A 20252-nucleotide genomic window follows, 5' to 3' on the forward strand; every position below is an offset into this window, starting at 1 on the left:
TGAAACTGTCATGACCTCATATTTGAAACTGTCATGACCTCATATTTGAAACTGTCATGACCTCACATTTGGCTTCATGGGAGACCTCTTTTCTTTTATCTTTAACATTTTTCTTTTTTATTTCTTTTTTGTTTTGTTTTTTTGAGACAGTACTCATAGGTAGCCCAGGTTAGCCTGGCACTGACAGTCAAGATACTCCTGCCTTGGCTTACTAAGGTTGTTGGCATATATCACCATACCCAGTCACGCTCGTTTGTTTGTTTGATGGAGCTGGGCTCCAGTCCAATCAGTACCTGATGCCTTTAAACAGATGTAAATACAAACTTATGACTGAGAAATAGTTTCTTTGTCACTCTCTCTGTTCCTCTCTCACACCAAAGACTGAACACACGGTCTTGCGTATGCTAGGCAAATGACCAACCCACTGAGCATTTTTGTTTGAGACAGATGCGAAGTTGTCCAGGCTAGCTTTGAACTTAGCTGTGTAGCCCAGCCTGACCTGGATCTTGGCCTTTCTCCTTCCTCCCTCAGTCCTCCTACAATTACAGGTATATTGCCACTGTTCTGGGCTAAGAACCAGTTCTCAGGTACCTTCCTCTATGGTTGTGGTCATTTCTGAATTCTCTAGCCAAGTCTCCATATTGGTAGGTATTATATATTAATTCTGCTCTCCATCTGCTTTAAGAATGTTCATAACATCCAGGATTGATTCTATCCTTGGCTTCTCTTAGTCCATGTAGATGATGCAATCCAATGCAATTTTGTTTATAGATGTAGGCAGTGAATCGCCATGGTTGGCCAGCATCTTCTCTGAACTCTTTATCTTGTCTTCTTGCCTCTGTTTTCTCTCTGATTTACCCTCCACCAAATTTCTGGGGTCAATTTAATCTTTGGGTCTTCTTCAAAGCCTTAAATTTGGTTTACCTCCCCCAGTACTTATAGCCCTGACTCCTTTGCATGTACCAATTAATGGCTATTATACTTTGTCCCCAAATACATCTCTAACTTCTGCAGACTTGCTGACACTGAGTTGGACTCCAGCTTTGTTAATGTCACCTTTACAGTAGTATCCTATGGGGAAGATCCAATCTTACAATGTTACAAACTTGTGGTTGGGAGTCTTTTGATTTGTTCCATGTTGGCAGGTAGACTTAATGCTTCTTACTTGACATGCCCAGAGGCTATGCTAATTCTGCTACCCAGGCTTTTATTATAGGGTACCAGGTAGGATAGCAAGAAATAATAGCCATAGTAGTCAAATCTTTTGGTTTCAAACAGCAACAACAAACCCCTCACAACTCAGACTTGTTTCAGAAAAAGTGAGAAATTAACTGTCCTGCCCATGGGAGGGACAGAGATTGAGGGGAAATTGGGACTCAGCCAGCATTAAAGATGTATGTGTATGCCTCTTAACTGTGTTCATCCTGTCTCTCCCTTTCTCTCCCTTCCTCCTATCCCTCCCTTCTGTTCCCTCTCTTTCTCCCTCTCCTCTGATATCTCTTCTCTCACTCCTCATCTCTCAACCCGGAGTTCTAGACTCACATTTTCCCAACTTTATGACAATCCTAGTTGGAAAGCCTCAGAAGAATTTTGTGAGGAGTTAAGCTTGGATCACAGGTACACCACTTGGGCCTGTCACTGTTAGCTTCTGAGTCACCACCATGGGTGTCTTAGTTAGGGTTACTGTTACTGTGTTGGAAAACCATGACCAAATCAACTCAGGGAAGAAAGGGTTTACCTGGCTTATACTTCTACATCTTAGTCCATTGCAGAGGTAAGTCAGGGCAGGAACTCAAACAGGGCAGGAACCCAGAGGCAGGAATTGATGGAGAGGCCATGGAGGGGTGCTGGCTCCTGGTTTGCTCAGCCTGCTTTCTTATAGCACCCAGGACCACCAACCCAGGGGTGGCACCAACCACAATGGACTGGGTCCGCCCGAATCAATCACTAATTAAGAAAATGCCCTCCAGGCTTGCCTGCAGCCTGATCATATGGAGCAGTTTTCTTAGTTGTTCCCTCCTCTTAGGTGACTTTAGCTTGTGTCAAGTTGACATAAAACTATCCAGCACAGCGGGACAGCCAAGCAGCTAGATCCGGGGGCAGACACTATGTAGTACATTGTTTATGGATGCTTGTAGGAAACAGAGTTACGAACAGAATGCAAGAGACACGGGACTAAGTCCTGGGTCTGGATCGTGGCACTGGAGGGTGATTTAGGGGCCATTCTCCTCCTCAGTCTTTCCACTTCTGCCTCCACGGCAAGTGGACCCTTCTTGGATATCACTTCTTATTCATGTGTTAAAAGGAGTTTGATTGATCTTGGTCTTCACTATTATCTTGGTTTGGACAGTATAGAAAATTACATGGTAGCCCTTCAGAAACCTTGGGTACAAAGCTCTGAAGCCTGGACAGGAAGGGAGACACTGTTTCTGCCTTGAGAGGCTGAGGTTACTTGGGGCTTCCACTTTAATTTCACCCATGTTGAACATTACAGCTTTCTCCATGGGCCAGCGATCTTTGTTAATACGTATCAGTACTTTAGGGCTGAGGTGGCTTTGTAAGTTAATTGTCTTCAAAGCTAGCCTGTTTGTCTCAATCACAGCTTCCATTTTGCTCCCCCCAAAACAATCTTAGCCCAAAGGACATGTCCCCAGCTTTTCTTTTAGATAAAGCTTGAAGGTTTTGGTAGCAGTGTCTCTCCTATGTGCCAGGCTCCGTGTTAAACCCTGTCTTGCCGGGTGGTGGTGGCACATACCTTTAATCCCAGCACTCGGAGGGCAGAGGCAGGTGGATCTCTGTGAGTTCGAGGCCAGCCTGGTCTACAAGAGCTAGTTCCAGGACAGGCGCCAAAGCTACAGAGAAACTCTATCTTGAAAAACCAAAAAACAACCAAAAAAAACAAAAAACAAAAAACAAAAAACAAAAAAAACCCCAAAAACAAGTTTACCTAACTTCATCATCACAGTGACCCAGAGAAGTCAGCCTAAACTGAACCTTAAAGGAATGAAGTCACTTTCCAAACTTACCTGAGTAGGTGGCAGACGAGCTTTGAATCTGGTCTCTGACCAGGAGCCAGGGGCCAGTGTCTCTGACCCCTAAGGAATCAGTGCTGCGATGGGAGATGGCAAGTGGACATCTCTTGGGGAATGGAGCTGATGGACCGAGGAGAGTCTGGGTCTGCCGGTCCTCATTTCTCTTTGCCACAGAAATGGGAAGAGAAGGAACGGTTGCCTGATTGCGCATCCCAGTAAGGACTGCAGTCCATGCATATCTGAAGCTGGAGATGTCAGGGAGGCTCTAACTGGGAGGCTCGTGCTCTTCCCATCTTACCAGCGTGTCCACAGGACAGTAGCCATCTGTGGAGCCCATTTAGGAAAATCGTTTATCATACCTTGATTTTTCACAACTGGCTTCCCTCAAAAGATGTCTTGCTTTCTGGTACACTATAGCTCTCTATCAACTCTGCAACAGAGAATTAAGTTTGTAACATTTTTAATATCTGGCTTGGTCAGGGTTCCCAGAATGCAAAGCCTGGGTGAAAGGGTAAACATTTCTGCTTTGCTCGCTCTGTGTGAGAGAGACAATTGGAGAGCAAGCAATCCCAACTAATGACCTTTGCTTTGCTGTCTACAGTCTTGGCCCTGAATTTTGTATTTCAGAAATCCCCAGGTATGTAATAATAACCATTCTAAAAGTCTCATTTGAGTGCTGGGCATGGTGCCACACAGCTGTAATCCCAGCACTTGGAAGGCAGGTGGATCTCTGTGAATTCAAAACCAGCTTGGTCCATGTTGGGAGTTCCGGGTCAGTCAGAGCTACTAAAGTGAGGCCCTGCCTGCCCTGGGATGTGGAGCCAAGTGGGGAAATGAGTGAATTGTTAACATATTCTATAATTAAGTGTGACCTTTTCCATAAGTGAAAAATACAATTAAATGAAATGCATCTAGACATTTAAAGGGCTCCATTATGGGGAAAGCCAATTATATAACTAAGTAACTTAGAAAGCACCAAAACCTCAGAGAAAACATTCGACTTCTAAGTATTAGTACATGCATGTCATGTGAAGATTTATGAGGAAAATTTACAATTTTATTTAGATAAAATAAAAGGTCAATTTGTACTTTTATATATTTAAATGAGACATGTTATTAAATAGTTGAATAACACCTAATATTTAAATAACATTTAAATATTCAATCAGTGAAATTCCATATCCTTCCACCTTCCTCCGGCTCCCTGCTCTAAAGGGTGTCCTTCCTGGCACCAGCAAACTGGACTGTGGCAGCGACTGACTTATGTACCCTGTTCTAGTTTGTTGAAGCTGGGGAGAGAAATATAAATGCGAGCTGAATGAAGTTACGATTTCCAGGGTCAGCTCAGTGGGAAGGATGTCCTAGGCCTACTACTGAATGTATTTTAATCTAGACCCAGAGTTCAAGATAATGAACCGCAAAGGTAGCAGCCCTAGAGGACTGTCTGGCACATCGCCACTGCCCCGTGCAGAATCCTTTCTGCAGCTCTGACTACATGCTCGCCAAGGAGAGATAAGAACGTTGGTTTCTCCAGACCAGTGGTTCTCAACCTTCCTAATGCTGCGACCCTTTAGTACAGTTCCTCAAGTTGTGGAGACCCCAACTATGTAAATTATTTTCATTGCTACTTCATAACTGTACCGTTGGGGATCATAATGTGTTTTCCAATGGTCTTAGGGGACCCCTGTGGAAGGGTCGTTCAGTCCTCCTAAGGGGTCGCGACCCACAGGTTGAGAACTGCTGCTCTAGCCTTTCTACCTTCATTCCTTACCCTGGATGGATCCGTGCTCCACGGCCTACTGACAGTTCTGTGTTTTGCTTCATTTGTGTTTACATTCATACAAGTATTCAGAAATTTGCAAAGTGAATATCTTTTTTCCTTTGTTTTGCAGAAACTACCTAGACAAGAAAGATGTTGCAAAGGTAAAGGTTGCGGGGCTGGGATGCAGCTCAGCTGGTACAGTGCTTGCCTAACATGGGAAAAGGGAAACCCCCTTCCATCCCCAACCTCCATGAACTGGGCAAGGTAGCACAAGCTGGGCTTACTTGCCCTGTGCATTTTGGTTGTGTGCCTACTCTTTTGATGGCTAAGCCATTTCTCCACCTTAGTCCTAACACTTGGGAGGTGAAAGTAAAAAGATCAGAAGTTCAAGGTCATCTATGGCTACATGATAAGTTTAAGGCCAGCCCTGGATGCTTAAATATGCCTTGTCTCAAAAAAAATAGATAAAATGTATACTGCTGAAGGTTTTGTTCTTGTTTTTGGTTTTATTTTTAGAATGTTTTGGGTCAGCTTTACCATCAATTTATAAAGTTTGAAAATAATTGGCTTTAGTATATATTACATAATAGAAATATTTACACAAAGGCTCTTGTTATATTTTTTCCAAATACTTCAAACTGAAATAACAGTGATAATTCTAGTTTTTCTTCTCACTTCTATTTTAGGCATCAAAAAGCAGACCGAATGGCACATTGCTAGTGTTTGACCCAAAGGGTAAGTGATTTATTTCTTAGAATGTGTTTGACTATGATCTTACTCTGAATATAAGTTAAGAAGAATATTGGAGTGGTTGGATGACTAAATACTAAAACCCTGTGTTATCTATCTTTCAAAAAAAACCTTAACTATTTTTCAATTAAAAATTTATGTTAGAAATAGCACTGTTGGAAAAAATAATAAATATTTTTTCTTCTTTTTCAGAAAAAGTGATGATTGACCCAAATAAAACAGTGCCACAGTAAGAAAATGTCTTTGGTCTTGCCATTTAAGTAATTAGACGTAGATAATGCAAACCGATTGTCACCTAATTAAACTTGTGAAGGCAGGCATGCGGGAATGGGATCAGCTGTCACTTGAGTGGAGAAATATTTAAAATGAAAACTGAACTGAGACAGAAGTGAAATAGGCAGTACTCACTTCTGCCCGATGCTTAAATGAGTGTTTTCTGGCTACACTTCCCACTGTTCTTCTGTTCTTTTTGTTTTGTTTTGTTTTGTTTGTTTTTTGAGACGGAGCTTTGGATACTGTCTTGGAACTCACTCTGTAGACCAGGCTGGCCTCAAACTCACAGAGATCCACCTGCCTCTGCCTCCCGGGAGTGTCAGGATTAAAGGCTTGAGCCACCAAGTCCCAGAAATACTGCCTCCTTCTTTAAAACATCCCTGTGAGTAGTTACTTTAAAATTAGTATTCTCAGGTGGGCGGTGGTGGTGCACGCCTTTATTCCCAGCACTCGGGAGGCAGAGGCAGGTAAATCCCTGTGAGTTCGAGGCCAGCCTCGTCTACAAGAGCTAGTTCCGGGACAGTTAAGACTGTTACACAGGGAAACCCTGTCTTGAAAAAAAAAATTAGTATTCTCAGCTCATTTAATGTACATTATTAGTCCTACATAAAAAAAATAAATAAATCATCTTGAATAGTTGAAGAAGCTGGCGTTTGAAAGTCACGGAGGAATAGATCAGTCAAATTGCTGAGATCCTGCTCCGTTCACAGGATCTAATACTTGGTTAAAGTCCTTCATGATACTATCTGGAGGAAAATATAATATGTAGATAAAGCTGCGGGCCACTTCCCGCCGCCTGGCTCCCAGCTGCTGGCTAGCTTTGCCCAAAATAATTACATGGAAACTGCATTCTTTTAAACACTGCTTGGCCCATTAGCTCTAGCCTCTTACTGGCTAATTCTCACATCTTGATTAACCCATTTCTAATAATCTGTGTAGCTCCACAAGGTGGTGGCTTACCCGGAAGGATCTTAAACTGCGTCCGTCTTGGAGAGGAGAGCTATAGCATCTGTCTCACTGCCTTCTTCCTCCCAGCATTCTGTTCTGTCTACTCCACCTACCTAATTTTCTGTCCTATCAGGCCAAGCAGTTTTCTTTATTAATTAACCAATGAAACTACAGATAGACAGATGATTCTCCTACATCAATAATAGTTGTTCTGTGAATAAATATTGTAATTAAATAAATAAATAAATTTTGAATGTTGACCTTAAAACAAATTCCTAGGGCTGGAGAGATGGCTCAGCAGTTAAGAACCTCTTCCATGGTGGCTCACAAACATCTGTAACTCTAGTCTCGGGGAATCCAACAGCCTCTTCTGGCCTTTTAGGGTACTGCATACATATGGTACAGACTCTTGCAGGCAAAGCACCCATACACATAAACTAAAATGAAAAGTAAAAGGTGCCTGTGCCAACCCTGACCCCTCAGTTGAGTTCTCAAGACTCACATGGTCGAAGGAGAGAAATCTCTCCCAGGAATTCATATGAATCAGTGGGTTCTCCACCTTCCTGAGGGGTACAGTCCCTCCATACAGTTCCTTATGCTGTGGTGACTCCAACCATAAAATTATTTTCGCTGCGACTTCATAACTGTAATTTTGCCTCTGTTCTGAATGGTAATGCAAATATCTGATATGCACATATAGATATCTGATATACATATGCAAATATGATATATACATGCAAATATATGATATACATATACAAATAACCAATGTACATATGGCCCACTAAGACCCCTGTGATAGGGTTGTTCAGCCTCCTAGGGGTCTTGGCCGCAGCTTGAGAATCATTGATACACACACACATACACACACACGCATGAACATAAACATAGCTCTTGGGAGCTGCAGGTAGATTGTCTATCATGCCCAAAGTCCTGCTTCATTTTGAATCCTATTGGCCAAGAAGAATTCTACTCCATGCAACATATATTTTACTTCCATACTGTAATAGCTAAAATATCCATCTTCAGTTTTGTTGCAAACTTTATACATCCTATAAATAAACCTAAAAAAAAATAAAAATAATAAAAAAAAAACATGAGCTGGGCATGGTGGTGCACACCTTTAATCCCAGCCCTCAGGAAGCAGAGCCAGGCAGATCTCTGAGTTTGAAGACAGCCTGACCCACAGAGTGAGTTCTAGGACAGCCAAGGCTAATCAGAGAAATTCTTGTCTCTACAAAAATAGCAACAACAATAAAAAACAAACAAAAAGCCAAACTTGTGTATATGTAGTGAGTGACACGAGCCACATGTGTGAAGGTCAGGAGACCATTCAGCTAGGAGTTGAGTGTCTCCTTCTGTCATGTAGGTCCTAGGACTTAAAATCAGATCATCAGGCTTGGCAGCACAGGGCTTCCTCAGCTGTGACACCTCAGCACCCTGCATAATTTGTATCAAAGAGAAAATAATATGTAACAGAACAATATTAGAGGACTTACATTTGTTTCAAATTAAGGTTACAGTCCACCAGAAAAAAAAATAAGCCTATAGAAAGTATTTCTGTCTCCAGGCACATAATTCTAGCCTGTTGTTACATAGTTGAAAGCGTACTCAAAAAGCGTGAGATGTGATGTGCAGTCGTAATGGAGGTTACCGGGTCATCCATTGGTAGAAATAAGTGAGGGCTGTGTCCGGGAGCCCTGCTGCATCAGTTGCTTTTCTTGGTACTGTGACAAAATAAATACCCGACAAAGCAACTTGAGTAAAAGGGATTTATTCTGTATCACATCATGGCCGGGAAGGAGGCCCCACAGGGGCATGAGGTGGCTAGGCACGCTTGGGGCAGTCAGGTGGTGAACGCCATGCTAGCTTGCTTTCTCCTTTTCATTAAGCCCTGAGATCCAGCCCTTGTAATGGTGCTGCTCATATTTAATAACTCTTTCTACCTCAGGGAACTCAAATCTATAAACTCCCTCATAAGTGAGCCCCAAGCACTGTCTCCCAGGTGATCTAGAGCTTGTCAGATTGACAGTCCAGAGATTGGGTGCCTAGGGGCCGGTGTGACTGTTGATGGCACTCAGTAGTAACCATTACAGTCAATGTTCATAGACATGGTAAGCAGGGGTGAGACTCAGGGGTGATCCACATCCCGAGGGAGACGCAGCTCAGGAAGTCATTGCAGCCTGGACCCAGAGAGAAAAGCAGAGGGGCAAGTCTCTCCAGCCCCATTCTACCTTTTGCAAGAGCAACATGGTCAGGACCTCCTGTGCCCATTCAGGGACAAGAACAAGGCTGATCAATTCAGCCAGTGAGCTTTACAGATGTATGGCGTGACCACCCCAGGCCCCTTACCCAAGGTGAGGGTAAAAGGGGTTAGTGTTTGAAGACAAGTCATAGTAAAATGGAAAACTGCAGGAACCATAGCTCAGAGGATTAACTCATGCAAAGTCAGTGACTTTCACAGTGGGCTTCTCATCCACTTCCATCCCATGCTGACTCCGCCCACTGACTAGCAGGTCTGATTTGGTTAAGTAAAGACCCCACTTGTGGTAGGTTAGAGACAACTGTCTCTCTTCTTTCCCTTGTCTTCTCTTCTGTACCAGCTAAGGGAAAATGGCTGCCGCCAACTCACAGTTCTTTGGCCAATGTTGAAGAAACTGTATCCTTGGGGGGTTGTTCCAGAATGGCGGTAGGCTGAACAGCCTTTTCTAAAATGAATGCTAAGCTGCGCTTTTTCCTTTCTGCTTCACTTTTAAGATGCCTTGGACGAAGACCAAGATTGGCAAGCAAGCTTTATACTTCCCCGACACAGATCTCCCTGGGAATAGCTAATACATTCTCAGCAAAGTAAGATTTAAATAACTTTTGGGTTTGACCCATGGTTGATTCATATAAATTATTTAGGACAAAATTTAAATTGTAAGTTTTCTGATAGTACTACTAAATAACAACTGGGAACATCTCCTAAATAGGCAGATATTAATTGTTATTAATTATTAATATTATTTATTATATAAATAAGCTAAGAAAAATGCTAAAACTTAGGATATCTACCCTCAGTCATAACCACTTGCTTTGTAGTTCGAGGCTGGCCTCAAACTCACAGAGATCCTCCTGCCTCTGCCTCCTGAGTGCTAGGATTAAAGGTATGCACCACCACCTCCTCGCTAGTGCATAACTTTTTTGTTTGATTTGTTTTTTGAGACAAGGTCTCTCTGTGTAGTCCTGCCTGTCTTGAAACTTACTCTGTAGACCAGGCTGGCCTCTGCCTCCCAAATGCTGGAATTAAAGGCATATGTGCCACCATGCCTGGCTTGATGGCACATAACATTCCATTGTGTATATGCACCATGTATTTTCTTTACCTATTCATCCTGTCTTAGTTAGGTTTACTACTGCTGTGATGAAACACCATGACCAAAGCAACTTAGGAAAGAAAGTGTTTAGTTAGAGGCTTGCTTACAATTTCAGAGGGTGAGCCCATGACCATTACGGGGGTAGGATAGCAGCAGGCAGGCCAGGATGGCACTGAACCTGTAGCTGGGAGCTCATATCTGGTCCACAGGTTGCAGGCAGAGAGCGAGCAAGGCTGGGCTTAGCATGGGCTTTACAAACCTCAAAGTCCATCTTCAGTAGCACACCTCCTCTAACAAGGCCACACCTACTAATCCTTCTCAAACAGTTCCGCTAACTGGGAGCCAGACATTCAAACATACGATTCTATGGGAGCCATTCCCATTCAAACCGCCACATATCCATTGATGACTATCAGACTGTTCCCACTCTCTGACTGTGGTGAATAACAAACATTTATGTTGAGTATCTCTAGGGTATGATGCTTTAGAATCATCAGAATGAACAAACAGGGTAGCTTAGTCCTAGGAAATAAAGGCTCCACTCTTACCTTTTCTAAGGAATATAGCAAGCGGGTCAACCCAGTTGTAAAGTCGTAACCCCAGGGCTAGCAAGAGGAACAGAAAGTAAAAAGGAGATTAGCACACAGCCTGATTTCTTGAGTTTGGGCCCTTCTGGTGAAGGGTAGCTGTCCACTCACCTCCACATACAAGCCATGATATATGCCAGCATACATAGTACATGCCAAGAGAGAAATAAAGAAGGAAAGAGAGAAGAAATGAAGAGAGAGAAAAGAAGAAAAGAAAAACAGAACCCAAGATAGCTGACTGTTCTGAGTTCAGTGTTTGAAGGAGCAAAGCCACCACAATTTGAGGGGAAAATAACACTTTATCTTTTTGTGTTTTTCCATGCAATTTTTTTTGAAGTTTGAGAACAAGACACACTGGAAGATTCTTAATCCCTCTGAAAATGGATTTGGGTTATTTTTCTACAAGCATAGGCGTACTTCTCTGGGAACGAACACTGTATCCAGAAAGGCTTTGTGTCCGTGTGCTGTTTATTGGCTTGCAGTTTCAGATGTAAAAGCTCAAAGAGGCTGTTTTAGGCTGTGGGGTGAACATGAGTGTTGGAACCTCACTAAAAGTACAGCACTTGGCAAGAACACACGTCTATTTATACTTTTTTTTTTAGAAAGCCATTCAAGGCCAGTTTCCTTAAATGGCTTTACGTCTCCACGTCACGATGATTTCCTAAGTGATGCTCTCACATGCTCTGGGTTGGAACTCTGCAAAGATTCTAGGAATTGTTGCACAATAATGAGTGCCAAGCAGAAATAGTTTTTTATCAGCAATGAAAATTATACTTTTCTAAAGAGCCAGCATTCTATTTAAATCCATATTTGGTATATTATATTATGATTTTCTTTGAAGCATAGTTGGCACGTGTGTGTGTGTGTGTGTGTGTGTTATGAACACTGACGAGCTGTCGCACCATCTGCTTTGACGGTTAGGAAGGAACCCTGTGCGAAGAAGACGGAAGAGAAAGTCTCCTCAAAAAGTCCTGAAAGGAGTGTTGAAAATAAGGATGTCTTAACAAATCGGCAGTCTGACCTGTGGTTATCTTCCTTCCTTAAAGAAAGTGCAGGTAACAAATAGCATGTCTTGGGCTGGAGAGATGGCTCAGTGAGTAAGAGCATTGGCTGCTCTTCCAGAGGACCCGGGTTCAATTCCCAGCACCCACCGGGCAGCTCACAAGTCCAGTTTCAGGGGATCTGACACCTTCACGTCAATAAAGTTAAGTAAATTATAAAAAAACAATATTTAAAAAATCAAAATAAATAGCATGTCTTACTGGGCTGAATAATTGTGGCTTCTGTTCTAGCCCAACTGTCCATGATCTTTTGGACATGAGTTGACAACACTGTCACTCTGAGGCGGGTTAAAGGAAGCAGTAATTGTTCAAACTCATATACCCGGTTATTTGATATACATTCAGATAGACATCTGTGGATATGTATGATGATCACTAAAGGGTATTAGACCCTAGAATAGATTAAAATACTATGACAGTTTACCAAGCCAGAGTGCTAGGTACCAGCTTAAAAATCTGGATACAAAAAAAAAAAAATCTGGATACAAACAGTTGTCAAGGCAGACACTGACATTTCTCTTAGGAAGTTCACATTCTACAGGAAGATAGTTCTTAAAAAGTAAGTGTTTATCGGTTGAAAAATAGACACAGAAGATGTGGCTTACATATAGAAAGGAATAGCTTGGACATTAAAAATAAATGAAATTATGTCATTTACAATGTGGATGGAACTGGAGATCTCTATATTAAATGAAACAAACCAGGAAGAGAGACAGTGCCACACCCTCATCATGGGATGAGTAGTTAAGACTGGAGGAGGGGTTACCACACGCTGGGAAGAGGAGGGAGAAAGGAGGGCTGAGGAAAAACTCAGCACAGGTTAGAGATAGGAGTCTGATGTGTTGTTAAACAGTCGGATGGCTGGAAACCAGGAAAATGATCTCAAAAAAACTTAGACTGATGGGGTTCATGTAGCCGTAAGGAAGTGATGTGTTTCATGCATTGAAACATTATGGTACTCATGAATACGTAGTGTGTGTGTGTGTGTGTGTGTGTGTGTGTGTGTGTGTGTGTGTGTGTAAGTCAAGGTTTCTCTGGGTATCCCTGACTGTCCTGGGACTTGTTCTGTAAACCAGGTTGGCTTCAAACTCAGAGATCTGCCTCTGAATGCAGGGATTAAAGGCATGCACTACCATGCTCAGCTGAATGCTATCTTTATCAATCACTATAAATAAAAGTTTTGAACAGCAGTGTGAAACACCAACTTGAAAGATAATTTGAGGCTGTAGGAGGGGCCACCCAGGGGAGAATCCTCTGGACTCGGAGATTTGGGAACTTGTGCACTACGCTGTGTGTGCAGTGAATGAGCCTGTCCCTGTGATGTCGCAGGATGTTCTTGGTCACCCATTATGACCTTCCTCTGATGACATCAGTGTGGCGAGGTGGTGCAGAGACCAGGCGTGCTCTAGAGGGTCAGGAGGTTACAATTCCATGGAGACTGTGGGTGAGAAAAAAACAGGTAGATGGGTACCTTCAAAAGAGCTCGTGTCGTGTTTCAGGCTGACATGTTTGGCTTGGAGTTGGTTTTACTTCATCTTTTTTTTTTTCTGATCTGTATTTTTCCAGCCTGTCTTCTTTGGTGCTCTTCTCTGAAAACCATCTTTTTCTTTCCTATAAAGTGTTTTTATGTCATTTAGAGTACCTCATGGCCATGGTCTCATCAATGAAGAGACCCCACAGACATTTCGAGAAGGGACTGGGTCTAACTAGTTCAGTCTGAAAGTATGAAAAACTACACAAAGCCAAAGGGACACCCCACAGTGCTTCCCATGGGATGGGGGGGGCACATTAGAAGAAACAAAGTTAAATATTCTTTACAATTGCCATAATACTGTATTTTAATGCATTTCAGGAAAGATTAATGTAGAACATGGTATTAGTTCTAGCCGATACTCTTGACTGACTCCCAGACCAAGTGGGGTTGCTACGTGAACTTGAATAGAGGGTGTTTCACCTTTTTGTCCTATTTGCTCATCAGTAAATAGGAATAGAAACACTACCCAGATGGAGAGGTGGCTCAGTGGTTAAGAGCACTGGCTGCTTTTGCAGAGGACCCAGGTTCAATTCCCAGCACCCACGTGGCAGCTCACAACTGTCTGTAACTACAGTTCCAGAGGACCCAACACCCTCTCACAGATATGAATGTAGATGAAACACCCATGCACATAAAATAAAATAAAAGGAACCATCTTAAAGAACAACAAGATTTATAAAGCAAGAAGGAAAACACTGCCTGTCTCCCTGGGATGTTGAGAGAGATAAGTGAGCTGATATGTGTACAGAGGGGGGCAGTAATGGTGGGTTTGTGCGCTGACTGTCTTTTATTAATATATTGGTTTTACAGATGCTAATAGGATCTGGTTCAATTTAACGCTTTGGTTATGTGTGCTCTGATTAAGATGAAGTGGACAAGGATACAATCCTTGCAAAGCAAGAGAAAATCAGTGAGTATTGCCTTGAGGACATCGAGGAGAAGTTGTCGGATTCGACAGACGGCGATGGTGACGATGACACCAACGATGAAGATGACGAAGGCACCCCTAAAAAGGAGACTCGTGCCCCGCTAGAGTTGATGGCAGAAGTAAGTTTTTTGGTTTGGGTTTTTGTAGGGTTTCTTTCTGTAGCTCTGGAGCAAGTCTTGGAACTCACTCTATAGACCAGGCTGGCCTCGAACTAATAGAGATCTGCCTATCTCTGCCTCCTGAGTGCTGAGATTAAAGGTGTGCACCACCACCGCCCTGCCAGCAGAAGTAAATTTTTTTTTTTGTTTTGTTTTTCGAGACAGGGTTTCTCTGTAGCTTTGGTGCCCGTCCCGGAACTAGCTCTTGTAGACCAGGCTGGCCTCGAACTCCCAGAGATCCGCCTGCCTCTGCCTCCCGAGTGCTGGGATTAAAGGCGTGCGCCACCACCCCGGCTCCAGAAGTAAATTTTTGCGTGTGTATTATAATTGAAAACATACAAATATCAGAATAATTAAACAGGATACTATGTTATTAGATAGAGTAAATGAATTAGTATATATTCATTATTTAAAAATTAGACTATGTCTTTGAGGACCATTTCTCCCTAAACCTGGCTCTAGGTGTGGGGGGGGGGGTGGAGTGCGGGGAGACAGAGACAGGATGTACTTTATCCTGCATGTCAGCTCCGTGGTGGAGCATGTGCTCAGTCTGCAAAAGGCCCTGAACTGACCTCTGCTCCCAACTCCCAGCAAATAAAGGCTATTTAGTGCCAAAGGGGGAAAGGAATCACAAATTGTGGGGTTTTTTTTCTTAGTTTCTGGATAATCTCAATACATATGTGTAGTGATATTTCATTTGTATTTTAATAAATAAAGCTTGCCTGAAGACCAGACAGTAAAACAGCATCACTGGTCAGCCTTGCAGACCGGGCAGTGATGACACATCCCTTTCATCCCAGTAACCACACTACTTTCCATAGAAACCGGGAAGTAGTGGTGCACACCTTTAATCCCAGCACTAGAGAGGAATATGAAATGGGAGAAGACAGCTCTCAGTGTCTCATTCTGAGATTCCTGGAGGCAGGATCGCCACTTCTGACTGAGGTAGAGATAAGTGCCAGTGGCTGGCTGTTTTTCTTTTCTTTTCTTTTTCTTTTTTTTTAGGTTTTCTGAGACAGGCTTTCTCTGTAGCTTTGGAGCCTGTCTTGGAACTAGCTCCAGTAGACCATGCTGGAGTAAACTCACAGAGATCCACCTGTTTCTGTCTCTGGGTTTTTTGTTAATCAGGCTATGTATATGCACATAAATGCCCATTTCTATTTTAAATACCTGAAAAAAAATTCTGGCTGATTGGACAGAAGCATCGGCCTCTTGTAGATGATCTGGGTCTGGTTTCCAGCACCCACATGGCTGCTCATATCCACCCGTAACTCCGGTTCTAGAGTGATGCCCTCTCCTGACCTCCATGGGCACGTGTGTGGTACCTATATACCTGTGGGCAAAACACTTGTGCACATGAATTATTTTTTAAAATGAAAATGTTAAAAAATAATTACATCTTTAGGTAGTGGAAGTATTTTCAATGAGGTACAAAGCATAAATTATAAAATTATAAAGCAGTAGAAGGAAAACGATGCTGCCTTGGCAGTACCGGTAGATGCCGAGCTACATAGTGTTCATCCACGGTTCTTCTGCCTGTCTTTAAAGATTTACGTGTGTGTGTGTGTGTGTATGTGTGTGTGTGTGTGTGTATGCGCGCGCGCACGCACGCGTGCTTTCATGTTTTCATGTGAACCACACATGAATGTCCTCAGGTCAGAAGAGGAACTGGAGTTACAGATGGTCATGAACCATGATACAGGTAGTAGCAACAGAACCTGGGTCTCCTTAAGAGCAGCAAGTGCTGTTAACTGCCCAGCCATCTCCTGGCCCCCATGGTTTGTTTTAAACTCGTAATATGACATTATGGTCTGCACTGGCAGAGGGAAGCTGACCCTGAAGCAGAGAAATATGTAAACAGCAAGACCAATGTGATGTCAGTTGATCAATCTCTCCATTCTCAGGCTCCTAAGTAACGCACAGACCTTGTAGCTAGGCAACAGGACTGGGCTCTCTCACCATGCTCCATCACACGGCTTCAGATACACACCTGGGTGGAGAGATGGCTCAGTGGTTAAGAATATTTCCTGCTCTTCCAGAGGATGGGTAATTTGGTTCCCAGCCCGCACACCAGGTAGCTCACAACTGCCTGTAACTCCAGCTCCACAGAATCCAACGCCCTCTCTGACCTCTGCAGGCATCTGCACACACAGCTGGCATGTATTCACACAGACACATACACACATATATGTGAATAAAAATAAAGATATTTAAGTATAAACATATCTAAGTGTGGTTAGTTGACTGGCTGCAGACTCACTCATGGAGAAATGTATAAATGTTAAAAACAGAATAACTGCCAGGAGGTGGTAGCGCACACACCTTTAACCCCAGCACTCAGAAGAAGAGGCAGGAGGATTTCTCTGAGTTCAGGGCCAACCTGGTCTACAAAAGTCTTGAGCCCTGCCCCCCCTAGTCAGAATAACTAATCATTAATTAGTATGTTTAGGGTGTTTATTATAATTGACATGCAAATTCTGTCTTGAAACCACTTTCTGACAAATTTGTTTTTTAGTTTCTGAGAGCAGAGATGGGCCGAGACTACCAGCTGGCCAAAAAGTTATGTCAGATGAGTAAGTACAGAACGCTCGCCTTCTCCGGCATCCCTTTGTTTCTAGAAACAGATCCCACAGTACGAAGATGGCTTGACCACTCTCTGCCAACGTCTCAGGGATCCCTTAGGATGAATGAGTTCAGTTATCTAGGGACTCACTGGGACGTCTAGGATACTACTTTGTGTATTAAATCAAAGTAGATTAATAGACCAGCTGCTAACCTGGAAAAGAGACTCATGACAGAGGAGGCAGTAAATCACTTTATGCCCCTGGTTTCAGGGACGCACCAGGTGGGACGGGAGTCAACCTTAGCCGAACCTGTGTTTATTCCACCAATGTCCAGCCCTGCTTGTGTGCCAGGCACTGTGTGAGACCCTGGAAAGTCAGCAGGCAACTAAAACCAGCCCCACAGTCAGGTCTGCTGTTGGACAGAAAAGAAACTAATAGGTAAACGGTGTGCCAGGAATGATGGGTGCCTTAGCTGCTGGCTCCTCTTTTCCTGAGTCTCCAGTTACAAGCAAAAAATAAATGGTGCCCAATGTGTGTCTTACACTCAGCTCTGAGTTTTAAATTTTAGTTCTGTGCCTTGTTTTGGGCATTTTCTATTGACCTGTTTTTTTTTTTTTAATTTACTTACCCTTCTTTCCTGTGTCCAGTCTGCTGTTATAACTATCCAGGAAGTGAACCAAATGGTGGTGTCACACTCCTTTAATCCCAGAATTTGGGAGACAGAGATAGGCAGGTTTCCATGAGTTTGAGGCTACCCTGGTCTACAAAACAAGTTCCAGAACAGCCAGGGCTATTACAAGATAAACCGGTCTTGAAAACTACAAAAAAAACAAAATAAACTATTCAGGGAGTGAATTTAAGAGATTCTGTTTTCCAACATTAGAATGTTTCTTTAATGATTTGGGAAGATACCAGCCAGCTCTTACCTGGTACTTAATGTATTCCCAGCCATTCTGACCACCTTCGCTGCTGGCTAAAACAGCCATGACCCTGTTAGCACTGTGTGGTTTGCATTGGAGGTGGTGCACTTTATTAATTCTCGCAAACACTTTTGACCTTCTGTGTCTTTCAAGTAAAATGTTGGGTGCCCCACACAGAATTTCCCATCAGGAATCCAGTGTGTTCAAACACAGACCCATGCCCATGCTAGCACATCCTCTACAGCTGAGCTTGCCTGGCCCCCAGCCCTCCCATTCTGTAAAGGAGCTGAAGCAGGAGGTAGGTAGCTGGCTTGGCACGACTCACAGTGACGGTGGCACAGGAGAGCGGAAGCCCAAGCCTCTTCCTCTAGTGTCCTCCTCCTCCCCGGGTGGGGGGGGGGGATAGAAGTGAGTGATTCTGCTTCTCTCACTCAAACTCCATGGATTTCTTATGGAGCCCAGATTGGGGGAAAGAATACTTTTTTAAAAATTTCTGTACCCATCAGTCATTCCAGAAGGCCTGACTGAAGCTTGCAAACTCTTGGCACCAGTATGACATCCATCGGGTGGTTCTGACCAACACCCTGGCAGTGGTTGGCACAGATGGTAGGCGTTCTGTACAGTGCTGCTGGCCTGCCTCACCTGTCCACTGGGCTGAAAAAGTTTAAACTGATCTGTGTTCATGGGATTATATCCTCATGGAATTCCCTCCTCCCTGTCCTCGCCCCTTTCTTTCCCTCCTTCCTGCACCTGTGTGTTGAACACGTGTTCTACCCTGACAAGCTGGAAAGAGCCCGGGGATCCAGGCTCGTTCGCCTTCCCATCTAGGCCCACCATCTACACTGCTCACATACCTGTCTCCTAGTCTACATTACTTCTGTCTGGGCATAACGTGGTCTGCTTCCTGTCCCTCTGTCTATTTGCATTTACTCTGGCATTTAGGGGGCTCCTGCTATGATACACACCTGAGTGGGGGTATAGCTGTGCTTTCTGCTTTAATTCCCCTGTGCTGAGGAACAGAGAGACACAGCCCACTGCTTCACCGCCCCAGCCCCTCAGTCAAAAGAAAACCCCCACTGAAAGTTAGCCATTCTCTACCCTAGAGCCATTCTTTTCTTATTAATTGTTCTGCCATTCGCCAAGCCCTGATTCACACTCATAAAGTAATCAGTATGGTAAACATCACAAGGAGCCTGAAGCGCAGGCTTGAAATACTGAAACAGGACCCCGAAGCATTCCTGTAGGGGGTTCTTGCTTTCCCGGGTGCTCAGATGGCTCCAGGTTAGTAAACAGTCTCTAACACAAAATGCCAGAAATTTCCATCAGTTCGTCACAGACCCTCTCAGTCACTCTGGGAGTAAGGATCGCTAGAGCATGGACTAGGTACTGCTGGCCAAGCTTAAAGCTGCTCCCATTCCTTTGCTCTCTGGAAACTGACAGCTGGAGCAGCCAGGCTGAACCCCGGGGATAGCTCGCCTCATATCTGATCCCGTGAGATAATCCCAATTCCAACAGGAAACTTCCTAAATTGTTTTAAGACTTGTTAACCTGTTCTGCCAAAACGAGCCCATCGTCAAAGACATTTGGGAACCCACAGTCTGGATCTGTGAATATTTCTCTGTGTCCTGCAGTTCCTCCTCCATGTAAACGGGACCTCCTTAACTGTATTTAACCTAGTCTGTCAAATGGATGTGTCCAGGGCAAATCAGACCCTGCTCTGCAAAGAGGCTTTGCCTCACAGAAGTAATTTAGGCTAATGATAAGCACATCTCGTCTAACTTAAAATACAGAAATAAGCACTTTGACAAGAAAGCATTGGTTCTGAAGACCCCTAACGTCCTTGAAAGGAGCTTCTGAGCGGGCACGTAGTCCGACTCAGACTGATGAGAACTGTTAATCACCTTTAGTGGTGTCAGGAATAGTCACTGGCATGGTGAGTTGAGGCAGACGCCTGGGGATGATTTCCTGTGAGTCAGTGGAGTCTCGAACCATCCACCCTTCTCAGACAGGCAAATGAATAACAGCACGCTTGGTGTTTCAGTTCCCCCTGGGGGCCACCAAGATAACTGCAAGAGAGGGAAGTGGGTGTGTGGAAAGAAACCGGAATACTCCTCAAGGCAGGTGGAAAAGAGGAGGGCGGTCTGCAGGGTTTTGAAAAGACAGGGTGACCTCGAAATGAAACTCTGGCCTCTAGGGTACTGGTAGCACATCAACAGGCCCCTGGAAAGTAGTTCAAAGGAAGTAACACGGTTACAGCAAGGATCAGCAAAAGGGAAGATCACCAATAGATAGATAGATAGATAGATAGATAGATAGATAGATAGATAGATAGATAGATAGATAGATAGATAGATAGATAGATGATAGATAGATAGATAG

General features: G+C 43.6%; 2 protein-coding genes across 2 annotated transcripts in view; both read left to right on the forward strand.

Annotated features, from left to right (window-relative positions):
• LOC113458484 (glutamate-rich protein 2-like) overlaps window positions 1–11708 on the forward strand; it is a 14472-nt gene extending 2764 nt beyond the window's left edge. The window contains exons 3-6 of the mRNA XM_026789923.1: window positions 4925–4955; window positions 5481–5529; window positions 9523–9612; window positions 11630–11708. Coding sequence (XP_026645724.1) covers window positions 4925–4955; window positions 5481–5529; window positions 9523–9593 — 151 coding nt within the window. The 3' untranslated portion in view covers window positions 9594–9612; window positions 11630–11708. The remainder of the gene's footprint in view (window positions 1–4924; window positions 4956–5480; window positions 5530–9522; window positions 9613–11629) is intronic.
• Window positions 11709–12895: 1187 nt separating this feature from the next.
• Window positions 12896–20252, forward strand: part of LOC101980853 (glutamate-rich protein 2) — a 9441-nt gene continuing 2084 nt past the window's right edge. The window contains exons 1-3 of the mRNA XM_013355714.2: window positions 12896–13228; window positions 14169–14350; window positions 16905–16962. Coding sequence (XP_013211168.1) covers window positions 13201–13228; window positions 14169–14350; window positions 16905–16962 — 268 coding nt within the window. The 5' untranslated portion in view covers window positions 12896–13200. The remainder of the gene's footprint in view (window positions 13229–14168; window positions 14351–16904; window positions 16963–20252) is intronic.

Source organism: Microtus ochrogaster, chromosome 4 (assembly GCF_000317375.1).
Source record: "Microtus ochrogaster isolate Prairie Vole_2 chromosome 4, MicOch1.0, whole genome shotgun sequence".
Taxonomy (NCBI): Eukaryota; Metazoa; Chordata; class Mammalia; order Rodentia; family Cricetidae; genus Microtus; species Microtus ochrogaster.